Genomic DNA, 14,858 nt, shown 5'->3' on the forward strand with positions numbered 1-14,858 from the left:
CCACAGATGCCAACATTACATAAGCAATAACTATATACACGTATTGCAGTAAGTCCGCACTTGGGACGGGCGCCCAGCATCCACTACGGACTACGAGAAATAGATTTACCGGTGAGTAAAATCTTATTTTCTCTAACGTCCCAGTGGATGCTGGGGACTCCGTAAGGACCATGGGGATTATACCAAAGCTCCCAAACGGGCGGGAGAGTGCGGATGACTCTGCAGCACCGAATGGGCAAACACAAGGTCCTCCTCAGCCAGGGTATCAAACTTGTAGAATTTTGCAAAGGTGTTTCAACCCGACCAAGTAGCTGCTCGGCAAAGCTGTAATGCAGAGACCCCTCGGGCAGCCGCCCAAGAAGAGCCCACTTTCCTTGTGGAATGGGCCTTTATTGATTTTGGATGCGGCAATCCTGCCGCAGAATGAGCCTGCTGAATCGTGTTACAGATCCAGCGAGCAATAGTTTGCTTTGAAGCAGGAGCACCCAGCTTGTTGGATGCATACAGGATAAACAGCGAGTCAGTTTTCCTGACTCCAGCCGTTCTGGCCACATAAATCTTCAAAGCCCTGACTATATCAAGCAACTTGGAATCCTCCAAGTCACGAGTAGCCGTAGGCACCACAATAGGTTGGTTCAAATGAAAAGATGACAACACCTTTGGCAGAAATTGTGGACGAGTCCGTAATTCTGCCCTGTCCACATGGAAAACCAGATAGGGGCTTTTACATGACAAAGCCGCCAATTCTGACACACGCCTAGCCGAAGCTAAGGCCAATAGCATGACCACCTTCCACGTGAGATACTTTAGCTCCACGGTCTTAAGCGGCTCAAACCAGTGGGATTTCAGGAAACCCAACACCACGTTGAGATCCCAAGGTGCCACTGGAGGCACAAAAGGGGGCTGAATATGCAGCACTCCCTTAACAAACGTCTGAACCTCAGGAAGAGAAGCCAGTTCTTTTTGAAAGAAAATGGATAGGGCTGAAATCTGGACCTTTATGGACCCCAACTTCAAGCCCATAGTCACTCCAGACTGTAGGAAGTGCAGGAACCGGCCCAGCTGGAATTCCTCTGTAGGGGCCTTCCTGGCCTCACACCAAGCAACATATTTTCGCCATATACGGTGATAGTGTTTTGCTGTCAAGTCCTTCCTAGCCTTTATTAGCGTAGGAATAACTTCAGCCGGAATGCCTTTTTCTGCTAGGATCCGGCGTTCAACCGCCATGCCGTCAAACGCAGCCGCGGTAAGTCTTGGAACAGACAGGGCCCCTGTTGCAACAGGTCCTGTCTGAGAGGCAGAGGCCATGGGTCCTCTGTGAGGATTTCTTGCAGTTCCAGGTACCAAGTCCTTCTTGGCCACTCCGGAACAATGAGTATTGTTCTCACTCCTCTTTTTCTTACGATTCTCAGCACCTTGGGTATGAGAGGAAGAGGAGGAAATACATAGACCGACTGGAACACCCACGGTGTCACTAGTGCGTCCACAGCTATCGCCTGAGGGTCCCTTGACCTGGCGCAATACCTTTTTAGCTTTTTGTTGAGGCGGGATGCCATCATGTCCACCTGTGGCAGTTCCCATCGATTTGTAATCTGCGTGAAGACTTCTTGATGAAGTCCCCACTCTCCCGGGTGGAGGTCGTGCCTGTTGAGGAAGTCTGCTTCCCAGTTGTCCACTCCCGGAATGAACACTGCTGACAGAGCTTGCACGTGATTCTCCGCCCAACGAAGAATCCTGGTGGCTTCTGCCATCGCCACCCTGCTTCTTGTGCCGCCCTGGCGGTTTACATGAGCCACTGCGGTGATGTTGTCTGACTGAATCAGCACCGGTTGGTTGCGAAGCAGAGGCTCCGCTTGACTCAGGGCGTTGTATATGGCCCTTAGTTCCAGGATATTTATGTGCAGACAAGCCTCCTGGCTTGACCACAGACCCTTGGAAGTTTCTTCCCTGAGTGACTGCCCCCCATCCTCGGAGGCTTGCATCCGTGGTCACCAGGACCCAGTCCTGTATGCCGAACCTGCGGCCCTCGAGAAGGTGAGCACTCTGCAGCCACCACAGAAGAGACACCCTGGCCCTGGGGGATAGGGTGATCAGCCGATGCATCTGAAGATGCGATCCGGACCACTTGTCCAACAGATCCCACTGAAAGATCCTCGCATGGAACCTGCCGAAGGGAATGGCTTCGTATGATGCCACCATCTTTCCCAGGACTCGCGTGCAGTGATGCACCGACACCTGCTTCGGTTTTAAGAGGTCTCTGACTAGAGTCACGAGCTCCTGAGCCTTCTCCGCCGGGAGAAACACCTTCTTCTGGTCTGTGTCCAGAATCATGCCCAGAAAGGGCAGACGCGTCGTAGGAATCAGCTGCGACTTTGGGATATTCAGAATCCAGCCATGCTGTTGCAACACTTCCTGAGAGTGTGCTACGCTGATCAGCAACTGCTCTCTGGACCTCGCCTTTATGAGGAGATCGTCGAAGTATGGGATAATTGTGACTCTTTGCTTTCGAAGGAGCACCATCATTTCCGCCATTACCTTGGTAAATATTCTCGGTGCCGTGGAGAGCCCAAACGGCAACGTCTGGAATTGGTAATGACAGTCCTGTACCACAAATCTGAGGTACTCCTGATGAGGTGGATAAATGGGGACATGCAAGTAAGCATCCTTGATGTCCAGAGACATCAGAAAATCCCCCTCTTCCAGGCTTGCAATGACCGCTCTGAGCGATTCCAGTTTGAACTTGAATCTTTTCAGATAAATGTTCAGGGACTTTAAATTCAATATGGGTCTGACCGAACCGTCCGGTTTCGGTACCACAAACATTGTGGAATAGTATCCCCTTCCCTGTTGAAGGAGGGGAACCTTTACCACCACCTGCTGGAGATATAACTTGTGAATTGCCGCTAACACTACCTCCCTTTCCATGGGGGAAGCTGGCAGGGCCGATTTGAGGTAACGGTGAGGGGGCATCATTTCGAATTCCAGCTTGTATCCCTGAGACACAATCTGTATAGCCCAGGGATCCACCTGGGAGCGAACCCACTGGTGGCTGAAATTTCGGAGACGCGCCCCCACCGCTCCTGGCTCCACCTGTGGAGCCCCAGCGTCATGCGGTGGATTTAGCGGAAGCCGGGGAGGACTTCTGTTCCTGGGAACTAGCTGTATGGTGCAGCTTCTTTCCTCTACCCCTGCCTCTGGCAAGAAAGGATGCACCTCTGACTTTCTTGCTTTTTTGTGATCGAAAGGACTGCATTTGGTAATACGGTGTTTTCTTAGGCTGTGAGGGAATATATGGCAAAAAATGTGACTTCCCAGCCGTAGCTGTGGAAACCAGGTCCGAGAGACCGTCCCCAAACAATTCCTCACCCTTGTAAGGTAAAACCTCCATGTGCTTTTTGGAGTCGGCATCACCTGTCCATTGCCGAGTCCACAGGACCCTTCTGGCAGAAATTGACATTGCATTTATTCTAGAGCCCAGTAGGCAAATGTCCCTCTGGGCATCCCTCATATATAGGACAGCGTCTTTTATATGCCCCAGGGTCAGTAAAATAGTATCCTTGTCCAAGGTATCCAGTTCCTCGGACAGATTATCTGTCCATGCTGCTACCGCACTACACATCCAGACCGACGCAATTGCCGGCCTCAGTAGAGTACCTGAATGTGTATAAACAGACTTCAGGATACATTCCTGCTTCCTATCCGCAGGATCCTTTAGGGAGGCCGTATCCTGTGACGGCAGGGCCACCTTCTTAGATAAGCGTGTCAGAGCTTTGTCTACCCTAGGGGAGGATTCCCAGCGCATCCTGTCCGCTGTCGGGAAAGGGTACGCCATAAGTAACCTTTTGGAAATCAGCACTTTCCTATCAGGGGAATCCCACGCTTTTTCACATAACTCATTTAACTCATGTGAAGGGGGAAAAGTCACCTCTTGCTGTTTCTCCCCATACATATAAACCCTCTTGTCAGGGACAGGGTTTACCTCTGATATGTGAAATACATCCTTCATTGCTATAATCATGTAGCGGATGGCTTTAGCCATTTTAGGCTGCAATTTTGCATCATCGCCATCGACACTGGAGTCAGAATCCGTGTCGATATCTGTGTCAACAATTTGGGATAGTGGGCGCTTCTGAGACCCTGACGGCCTCTGCGCTGTAGGATCAGGCATGGGCTGAGACCCCGACTGTCCCAAGGCATCAGCTTTATCCAACCTTTTATGCAAGGAGTTTACATTATCATTTACAACCTTCCACATATCCATCCAATCAGGTGTCTGCGCCGTCGGCGGAGACACGTCATTCATCTGCACCGCCTCCACATAGCCCTACTCGTCAAACATGTCGACACAAGCGTACCGACACACCACACACACAGGGGATGCTCTATATGAGGACAGGACCCCCACAAGGCCTTTTGGAGAGACAGAGAGAGAGAGTATGCCAGCACACACCCCAGCGCTATATAACCCAGGAATTACACAGTAACTTCGTGTTTACCCAGTAGCTGCTGTATATATGATTAATGCGCTAAATTTATGTGCCCCCCCTCTTTTTTTACCCTTTTTCTACCGTGAGTCTGCAGGGGAGAGCCTGGGGAGCTTCCTCTCAGCGGAGCTGTGGAGAAAAAATGGCGCTGGTGAGTGCTGAGGAAGAAGCCCCGCCCCCCATAGCGGCGGGCTTCTGTCCCGCGATTTTGTGTAAAAATAATGGCGGGGGCTCATGCATATTACAGTGCCCAGCTGTATATATGCTGCTTTTTGCCAGGAGGTACTCAATTGCTGCCCAGGGCGCCCCCCCCTGCGCCCTGCACCCTACAGTGACCGGAGTGTGTGGGTTAGTGTGGGAGCAATGGCGCACAGCTGCAGTGCTGTGCGCTACCTCATATGAAGACAGGAGTCTTCTGCCGCCGATTTTGACGTCGTCTTGCTTCAACCCGCCGGCTTCTGTCTTCTGGCTCTGCGAGGGGGACGGCGGCGCGGCTCCGGGAACGGACGACCAAGGTTAAGTTCCTGTGTTCGATCCCTCTGGAGCTAATGGTGTCCAGTAGCCTAAGAAGCGCAACCTAGCCGCAGTTAGTAGGTTTGCTTCTCTCCCCTCAGTCCCACGTAGCAGAGAGTCTGTTACCAGCAGAAGCACTCTGAAAATAAAAAAACCTAAACTAAAATACTTTAATAGCAAGCTCAGGAGAGCTCACTAAAATGCACCCAGCTCCTTCCAGGCACAGATTCTAACTGAGGTCTGGAGGAGGGGCATAGAGGGAGGAGCCAGTGCACACCAGAAGTACTAAATCTTTCTTAGAGTGACCAGTCTCCTGCGGAGCCCGTCTATTCCCCATGGTCCTTACGGAGTCCCCAGCATCCACTAGGACGTTAGAGAAAAATCAATCATGCATGCACAAAATACTTACATATGTTAGGGTCATACCCATGACCACTGGGATGAAAATAAAGTTTAGTGTGGTAATTTGAAGAAGGCAACATTCATGATCTGGGTTAAAGAGGACGTCTCTGTACTCTGCAGGTGGCTGCAGTCCAAGAAGACAGTGGTTCTTCTGCTTTGGAGGCTAAATAATATATGGAACCAATAATAACCATTATAAAATTAATGACACACTTAAGACAATAATGTAATCAGCTAAAAGAAAATTGGCAGTAAAGTAGGAAACAATAGGATAAATTAAATTAATCTTTATTAGATCTGTTAATATTCCCCCAATTTGGAAGCTTTTCCTTATACAGCCGCAACATTCAACCAGATTTCTGTAGTGATAGCAATAACAGCTGCGATCAATTTAAGTAATTTACAACAAAAGTATTTAAAGATTATAAAACTATTCACAAGTATTATTATTTTAATCTCAGAATGAAAGTATCAAAAATAAGAACACAATGGGGGATATCCAATTAGCCCCAGTAATTTAACAAGGCTAATTGTCCCGCCGGGGGCTATCCTATTACCACCGATAAGCCAGAATGATTGGTGGCTTAGAAGAAGGAGTCACCTGATGCTGCACTGGGTGCCGGCTGCTGACAGCTCACGGTGCAGCGCTGCTCCTCCAGCTCCCCCTGGTCACATGGGCGCTTCCCCGTCAAGTGACTGCTGCCGGGGGAGAGGGGGGATGCGGTCAGGGCGCTGCCCCTGCTTCCCCGCGCCGAGTAGCAGCTTCCGGGCCGTGCCACCATACCTGCAGTCCCAGCCTGCTGCAGCGAGCATCGGACGTTGCAGGTTGTCTGCGGTCATCAGGGATTTTGTCATATCCCCAGAAACAGCGGGGCTGTTTCTACAGAAAACATACAGGTTTCACTGAACCTGTGTGTTTTTAGGGAGAAAGGGCGTTAGTTTTTTTTTTTTGTTTTTTTTTTTACAAGCGGTCAATCTAGATAGCCTGAAAAAAAAAATATATATATATAATAATAATAAATAAATAAATAATAATAATATCGGTGAAACATCCGGAATGTTTTACTGGGACTAATAGGATATCCCCCAATGTGGGTAGATATGTAGTGAATAATACTGAAGAATCAGAAAATGTTGATCATATACAAAAAAAACCTATCCTACCTGCTTTTTAAATTTGAAGTTAAACTCCCATAATGGATCAGGCCGGGTCCCAGTTACTTTTTTGCACCAGAAAAGTAAACACTGAAAAAGCAGATATAAAATACATTAGATGTAAAAAGTACTGGTCAGAGAAACAAAACTTAAGGTGCGTACACAATGGCCGATATACTGGTCGTTCTATGGGAATGGGATATATTGCAGGTCCATTGGCCAGTGTGTACAAGAGATATATGTTTGAACACAGTCGTTCAGACATATCGGGTTGGCCCCGCAGCACAGCCAATGGCCAATATATCTAACAACTGCCCATACACTTACTGCAGACACTGGCGGTGATTGACAGCACAGCTTGGCGGATGCATGTAAATGCTCACACAGTTCGTCACGTCAGTACCGACAGATGGTGCAGTGTGTATGCACAACAAACTGCCCAGTCCGTCTGTAGATATAAAAGCAGATCAACTGATCTGCAGATATATCTACAAATGTGTACCCAGCATTAATGTTTGTGGACACAGAAAAGTCAAGGTCATAAAGTTTGTTATAAAAAATAAGATTTTAAACCTACCGGTAAATCTTTTTCTCGTAGTCTGTAGAGGATGCTGGGACTCCGTAAGGACCATGGGGATAAACGGGCTCCGCAGGAGACATGGGCACTTTAAGAAAGACTGACTCTGGGTGTGCACTGGCTCCTCCCTCTATGCCCCTCCTCCAGACCTCAGTTAGAGAAACTGTGCCCAGAGGAGATGGACAGTACAAGGAAAGGATTTTTGTAATCCAAGGGCAAGATTCATACCAGCCACTCCAATCACACCGTATAACTTGTGATTTACTACCCAGTTAACAGTATGAAAAACAACATAGCATCAGTCCAAGACCGATGAAACTATAACATAACCCTTATGTAAGCAATAACTATATACAAGTCTTGCAGAAGTAGTCCGCACTTGGGACGGGCGCCCAGCATCCTCTACGGACTACGAGAAAAAGATTTACCGGTAGGTTTAAAATCTTATTTTCTCTAACGTCCTAGAGGATGCTGGGACTCCTTAAGGACCATGGGGATTATAGCAAAGCTCCCAAACGGGCGGGAGAGTGCGGATGACTCTGCAGCACCGATTGAGCAAACAGGAGGTCCTCCTCAGCCAGGGTATCAAACTTATAAAACTTTGCAAAGGTGTTTGACCCCGACCAAGTAGTAGCTCGGCACAACTGTAGTGCCGAGACCCCTCGGGCAGCCGCCCAAGACGAGCCCACCTTCCTAGTGGAATGGGCCTTAACCGATTTTGGCAACGGCAATCCTGCCGTAGAATGCGCCTGCTGGATCGTGTTACAGATCCAGCGAGCAATAGTCTGCTTTGAAGCAGGGCCGCCAACTTTGTTGGCTGCATACAGGACAAACAGTGCTTCTGTTTTTCTGATCCTAGCCGTTCTGGCCACGTAAATTTTCAAAGCCCTGACCACATCAAGGGACTCTGAATCCTCCAAGTCACGAGTAGCCACAGGCACAACAATAGGTTGGTTCATATGAAAGGATGAGACCACCTTAGGTAGGAATGGAGGACGGGTCCGCAACTCCGCTCTATCCATATGGAAAACCAGATAGGGGCTTTTATGTGATAAAGCCGCCAATTCCGAAACTCGCCTAGCCGAAGCCAAGGCCAACAACATGACTACCTTCCAAGTGAGATATTTCAACTCCACTGTTTTCAGTGGTTCACACTAATGTGACTTAAGGAAACTTAACACCACGTTAAGGTCCCAAGGCGCCACCGGAGGTACAAAAGGAGGCTGAATATGCAGTACTCCCTTCACAAAAGTCTGTACTTCAGGTAAAGAGGCCAATTCCTTTTGAAAGAAAATGGATAAGGCCGAAATCTGAACTTTAATGGAGCCTAATTTTACGCCCAAATTCACTCCAGTTTGTAGGAAGTGAAAAAAACGGCCTAGATGGAATTCCTCCGTAGGAGCATTCCTGGCCTCACACCAAGAAACATATTTTCGCCATATTCGGTGATAAATGTGTAGACGTCACCGCCTTCCTAGCCTTTATTAGCGTAGGAATTACCTCATCCGGAATACCCTTTTCCGCTAGGATCCGGCGTTCAACCGCCATGCCGTCAAACGCAGCCGCGGTAAGTCTTGGAACAGACCGGGACCTTGTTGTAACAGGTCCTGCCTTAGAGGAAGAGGCCACGGATCTTCAGTGAGCATTTCTTGCAGATCCGGATACCAGGTCCTTTGTGGCCAGTCTGGAACAATGAGAATTGTTCTCACTCCTCTTTTCCTTATTATCCTCAACACCTTGGGTATGAGAGGAAGAGGAGGAAACGCATATACCGACTGGAACACCCACGGTGTCACTAGGGCGTCCACAGCTACCGCCTGCGCAATACCTTTGTAGCTTTTTGTTGAGACGGGATGCCATCATGTCTATTTGGGGTAGTCCCCACAGACTTGCAATCTGCGCGAAGACTTCCTGATGACGTCCCCACTCTCCCGGATGCAGATCGTGTCTGCTGAGGAAGTCTGCTTCCCAGTTGTCCACTCCCGGAATGAACACTGCTGACAGAGCGCTTACATGATTCTCCACCCAGCGAAGAATTCTGGTGGCTTCCGCCATTGCCACTCTGCTCCTTGTGCCGCCTTGGCGGTTTACATGAGCTACTGCGGTGATGTTGTCTGGCTGGATCAGAACTGGTCGATTGCGAAGCAAGATCTCCGCTTGCCGTAGGGCGTTGAATATGGCCCTTAGTTCCAGGATGTTGATGTGAAGACAAGTCTCTTGACTTGACCAAAGTCCTTGGAAATTTCTTCCCTGTGTGACTGCTCCCCAACCTCGGAGGCTCGCGTCCGTGGTCACCAGGATCCAGTCCTGAATGCCGAACCTGCGGCCCTCTAGAAGGTGAGCACTGTTTAGCCACCACAGGAGAGATACTCTGGTCCTGGGGGACAGGGTGATCCTCTGATGCAATTGCAGATGTGACCCGGACCATTTGTCCAATAGGTCCCATTGGAAGGTCCTTGCATGGAATCTGCCGTATGGAATGGCTTCTTATGTTGCCACTATCTTTCCCAGAACTTGAGTGCAATGATGTACTGACACTTGGTTTGGTTTCAACAGGTTCATGACTAGAGTCATGAGTTCCTGCGCTTTTTCCGTCGGAAGAAAAACCCTCTTCTGGTCTGTGTCCAGAATCATGCCCAAGAAGGGCAGACGAGTTGTAGGATTCAGCTGCGACTTTGGAATATTGAGAATCCAGCCGTGTCGCTTTAACACATTCAGTGAAAGTGATACGCTGTTCAGTAACTTCTCACGTGATCTCGCTTTTATGAGGAGATCGTCCAAGTACGGGATAATTGTGACACCCTGCTTGCGCAGGAGCACCATCATTTCCGCCATTACCTTGGTGAAAATTCTCGGGGCCGTGGAAAGCCCAAACGGCAACGTCTGAAATTGGTAATGACAATCCTGTACCGCAAATCTGAGGTACGCCTGATGAGGAGGATATATGGGAACATGCAGGTATGCATCCTTTATGTCCAGAGATACCAAAAAATCTCCCCCTTCTAGGCTGGCGATGACCGCCCTGAGTGATTCCATCTTGAACTTGAACCGTTTTAAGTAAAGGTTCAGGGATTTTAAATTTAAAATGGGTCTGACCGAACCGTCCGGTTTCGGGACCACAAACAGAGTTGAGTAGTACCCCTGCCCTCTTTGCAGCAGGGGAACCTCTACCACCACTTGTTGAAGACACAATTTGTGAATCGCATGTAATACTATCTCCCTTTCCAGAAGGTTTTTCGGTAGGGCCGATTTGAAAAACCGGCGAGGAGGCACCTCTTCGAATTCCAGCTTGTAACCCTGGGAAACAATTTCTATTGCCCATGGATCCACCTGTGAGTGGACCCAGACGTGGCTGAACAGTTGAAGACGTGCCCCCACAGGAGCGGACTCCCTCAGGGGAGCCCCAGTGTCATGCGGTGGATTTTGCAGAGGCCGGGGAGGACTTCTGTTCCTGGTAACTAGCTGTGTTGTGCAGCTTTTTCCCTCTGCCCTTACCCTCTGGCAAGAAAGGACGATCCACGTGCTCTCTTGCTTTTATTGGAACGAAAGGACTGCATTTGATAATGAGGCGCTTTCTTAGATTGTGAGGGAATATATGGCAAAAAATTTGATTTACCTGCCGTAGCCGTGGAGACGAGGTCCGAGAGACCCTCTCCAAACAATTCCTCACCCTTGTAAGGCAACAACTCCATATGTCTCTTGGAGTCGGCATCACCAGTCCACTGTCGGGTCCATAAGACACGCCTAGCAGAAATAGACATAGCGTTTATCCTGGAACCCAGTAAACTAATGTCTCTTTGAGCATCCCTCATATACAAGACAGCATCTTTTATATGCCCTAGGGTCAGTAAAATGGTATCCTTATCAAGAGTCTCAATATCCGCTGATAAGGAATCTGTCCATGCTGCTACAGCACTACAAACCCAGGCCGACGCAATAGCCGGTCTGAGTAACGTACCAGAATGTGTGTAAATGGACTTCAAGGTAACCTCCTGCTTGCGGTCAGCAGGATCCTTGAGGGTAGCCGTATCTTGGGATGGAAGCGCTATCTTTTTTGATAAGCACGTCAAGGCTTTGTCCACCCTAGGGTAGGATTCCCACCGTATCCTGTCCTGCGACGGGAAAGGATACGCTGTTAGGATTCTTTCGGGAATCTGCAGTTTTTTGTCTGTGAGATTCCCACGCTTTTTCACATAATTCGTTCAGCTCATGTGAGGAGGGAAAGGAGACCTCAGGTCTCTTTCCCTTATACATGTGTACCCTCGTGTCAGGGACAGGGGGTTCCTCACGGATATGCAAAACATCTTTTATTGCGATAATCATATATCGAATACATTTAGCCACCTTTGGCTGTAATTTTGTATCATCGTAATAGACACTGGAGTCTGAATCCGTGTCGGTATCTGTGTCAACTATTTGGGATAGTGGGCGCTTCAGAGACCCCGAAGGTCCAGGCATGGGTTGACTCCCTGACTGTGCCCCCGCTTCGGCTTTGTCTAACCTTTTGTGCAATAAATTAACATTTGCACTTAAAACATTCCACATATCCATCCAGTCCGGCGTCGGCACTGCCGACGGAGACCTAACATTCATAAACTCCCCCTCCTCCTTAGGTGAGCCTTCAACCTCAGACATGTCGACACACACGTACCGACACACCACACACACACACACACACACACACACACAGGGAAGGGTCTTTTCTGAAGACAGGTTCCCCACCAGGCCCTTTGGAGAGACAGAGGTAGAGTATGCCAGCACACACCCCAGCGCTATATGACCCTGGAAAAAAAACACAGTATGTTTACCCAGTAGCGCTGTTTTGTGTATATGCGCCAATTATGTGCCCCCCCTCTACTTTAAAACCCTCTGTCACCGTGTGTCAAGCAGGGGAGAGTCCGGGGAGCTTCCTCTCAGCGGTGCTGTGGAGAAAATGGCGCTGGTGAGTGCTGAGGGAGAAGCCCCGCCCCCTCGGCGGCGGGCTCCTGTCCCGCTCAAATTTTTCAATAACATGGCGGGGGCTCTTTATATACATGTACAGTGCCCAGGTGTGTGTGTGTGTGTGTGTGTGTGTGTGTGTGTGTGTGTGTGTGTGTATATATATATATATATATATATCTTTGCCATAAGAGAGGTTTATATTGCTGCCCAGGGCGCCCCCCCCCCCTGCGCCCTTACAGTGACTGAAGTGTGTGAGGTGAAGGGAAGCAATGGCGCACAGCTGCAATGATGTGCGTTACCTCAGTGAAGATCAAAGTGTCTTCTGCCGCCTCAGATGGTCTTTTACTCACATACTCACCCGGCTTCTTTCTTCCGGCTCTGCGAGGAGGACGGCGGCGCGGCTCTGGGACGGACGGCGAGGGTGAGACCTGCGTACCGATCCCTCTGGAGCTAATGGTGTCCAGAAGCCTAAGAAACAGATCCCTGAAACTCAGAGAAGTGGGTCTGTTTCTCTCTCCTCAGTCCGTCGATGCAGGGAGTCTGTTGCCAGCAGGCTCCCTGAAAATAAAAAACCTAACAAAAATGCTTTCTTACAGGAAACTCAGGAGAGCTCCTGAAATGCACCTAGTCTCCACTGGGCACAGTATCAAACTGAGGTCTGGAGGAGGGGCATAGAGGGAGGAGCCAGTGCACACCCAGAGTCAAAGTCTTTCTTAAAGTGCCCATGTCTCTTGCGGAGCCCGTCTATCCCCATGGTCCTTACGGAGTCCCAGCATCCTCTAGGACGTTAGAGAAAACTACAATTAAATGTGAAGTGGCTCTCTAGCTAGAATCACCCTGAATCAGCAGGTATAGTGGGGGCTAGTACACAAATCAGAATTAAGCTGTCTGGAGTGATAAATTAACACTAATATTGGTGTATCCATAAGTCTTGGGTTCAAGGGGATCTCCTAAGACGAAAAAAAAACAAAAAGACCCACACATCTCAGAAGCATACTTCAGAGTGGTTCTTTAGCTGTGATGGAAATAGAAGGCAATCACACTTCTGCATCATGTGCACTTTACACATTCTTCATATGTGAATTTAAAACCAAGGTGTAAATTTACTAAGATGGGAGTTCTATTTAAGATGGGATGTTGCCTATAGCAACCAATCAGATTCCAGGTATTATCTTCTAGAAGGTGCTAGATAAAATAAGATTTTAAACCTACCGGTAAATCTTTTTCTCGTAGTCCGTAGAGGATGCTGGGACTCCGTAAGGACCATGGGGAATAGACGGGCTCCGCAGGAGACGTGGGCACTTTAAGAAAGACTTTGACTCTGGGTGTGCACTGGCTCCTCCCTCTATGCCCCTCCTCCAGACCTCAGTTAGAGAAACTGTGCCCAGAGGAGATGGACAGTACGAGGAAAGGATTTTTGTTAATCCAAGGGCAAGATTCATACCAGCCACACCAATCACACCGAATAACTTGTGATAAACTACCCAGTTAACAGTATGAACAAACAACATAGTCTCGGTCCAAAAACCGATCAAACTAAAACATATCCCTTATGTAAGCAATAACTATATACAAGTTTAGCAGAAGAAATCCGCACTTGGGACGGGCGCCCAGCATCCTCTACGGACTACGAGAAAAAGATTTACCGGTAGGTTTAAAATCTTATTTTCTCTAACGTCCTAGAGGATGCTGGGACTCCGTAAGGACCATGGGGATTATACCAAAGCTCCCAAACGGGCGGGAGAGTGCGGATGACTCTGCAGCACCGATTGAGCAAACAGAAGGTCCTCCTCAGCCAGGGTATCAAACTTATAGAACTTTGCAAAGGTGTTTGACCCCGACCAAGTAGCTGCTCGGCACAACTGTAGTGCCGAGACCCCTCGGGCAGCCGCCCAAGAAGAGCCCACCTTCCTAGTGGAATGGGCCTTAACCGATTTTGGCAAAGGGAAACCTGCCGTAGAATGCGCCTGCTGAATCGTGTTACAGATCCAGCGAGCAATAGTCTGCTTTGAAGCAGGAGCGCCAATCTTGTTGGCCGCATATAGAACAAACAAAGCTTCTGTCTTCCTGACCCTAGCTGTTCTGGCCACATAAATCTTCAAAGCCCTGACCACATCAAGGGACTCGGAATCCTCCAAGTCACACGTAGCCACAGGCACTACAATAGGTTGGTTCATATGAAAAGATGAGACCACCTTAGGAAGGAAGTGAGGACGAGTCCTCAATTCCGCCCTATCCACATGAAAAACTAGATAGGGGCTTTTATGCGACAAAGCCGCCAATTCCGAAACTCGCCTTGCTGAAGCTAAGGCTAGTAACATGACCACCTTCCAAGTGAGGTACTTCAACTCCACCGCGTTGAGTGGTTCAAACCAATGTGAGTTAAGGAAACTTAACACCACGTTAAGGTCCCAAGGCGTCACCGGAGGTACAAAAGGAGGCTGAATATGCAGTACTCCCTTCACAAATGTCTGAACTTCAGGAAGAGAAGCCAATTCCTTTTGAAAGAAAATGGATAAAGCTGAAATTTGAACCTTTATGGACCCTAATTTTAGGCCCAAATTCACTCCTGTTTGAAGGAAGTGAAGGAAACGGCCCAAATGGAATTCCTCCGTAGGAGTATTCCCGGCCTCACACGAAGAAACATATTTTCTCCATATGCGGTGATAATGTTTCGATGTCACGTCCTTCCTAGCCTTAATCAGGGTAGGAATGACCTCCTCCGGAATACCTTTTTCCGCTAGGATCTGGCGTTCAACCGCCATGCCGTCAAACGCAGCCGCGGT

General features: G+C 48.8%; 1 protein-coding gene across 1 annotated transcript in view; it reads right to left on the minus strand.

Moving 5' to 3' along the window:
• Window positions 1–14,858, minus strand: part of TMEM183A (transmembrane protein 183A) — a 111,123-nt gene that overhangs the window by 6,561 nt on the left and 89,704 nt on the right. The window contains exons 6-7 of the mRNA XM_063955667.1: window positions 6,564–6,644; window positions 5,407–5,562 (exon numbers count right to left, since the gene is read on the minus strand). Coding sequence (XP_063811737.1) covers window positions 5,407–5,562; window positions 6,564–6,644 — 237 coding nt within the window. The remainder of the gene's footprint in view (window positions 1–5,406; window positions 5,563–6,563; window positions 6,645–14,858) is intronic.

The sequence above is a fragment of the Pseudophryne corroboree genome, chromosome 2 (genome assembly GCF_028390025.1).
Source record: "Pseudophryne corroboree isolate aPseCor3 chromosome 2, aPseCor3.hap2, whole genome shotgun sequence".
Classification (NCBI taxonomy): domain Eukaryota; kingdom Metazoa; phylum Chordata; class Amphibia; order Anura; family Myobatrachidae; genus Pseudophryne; species Pseudophryne corroboree.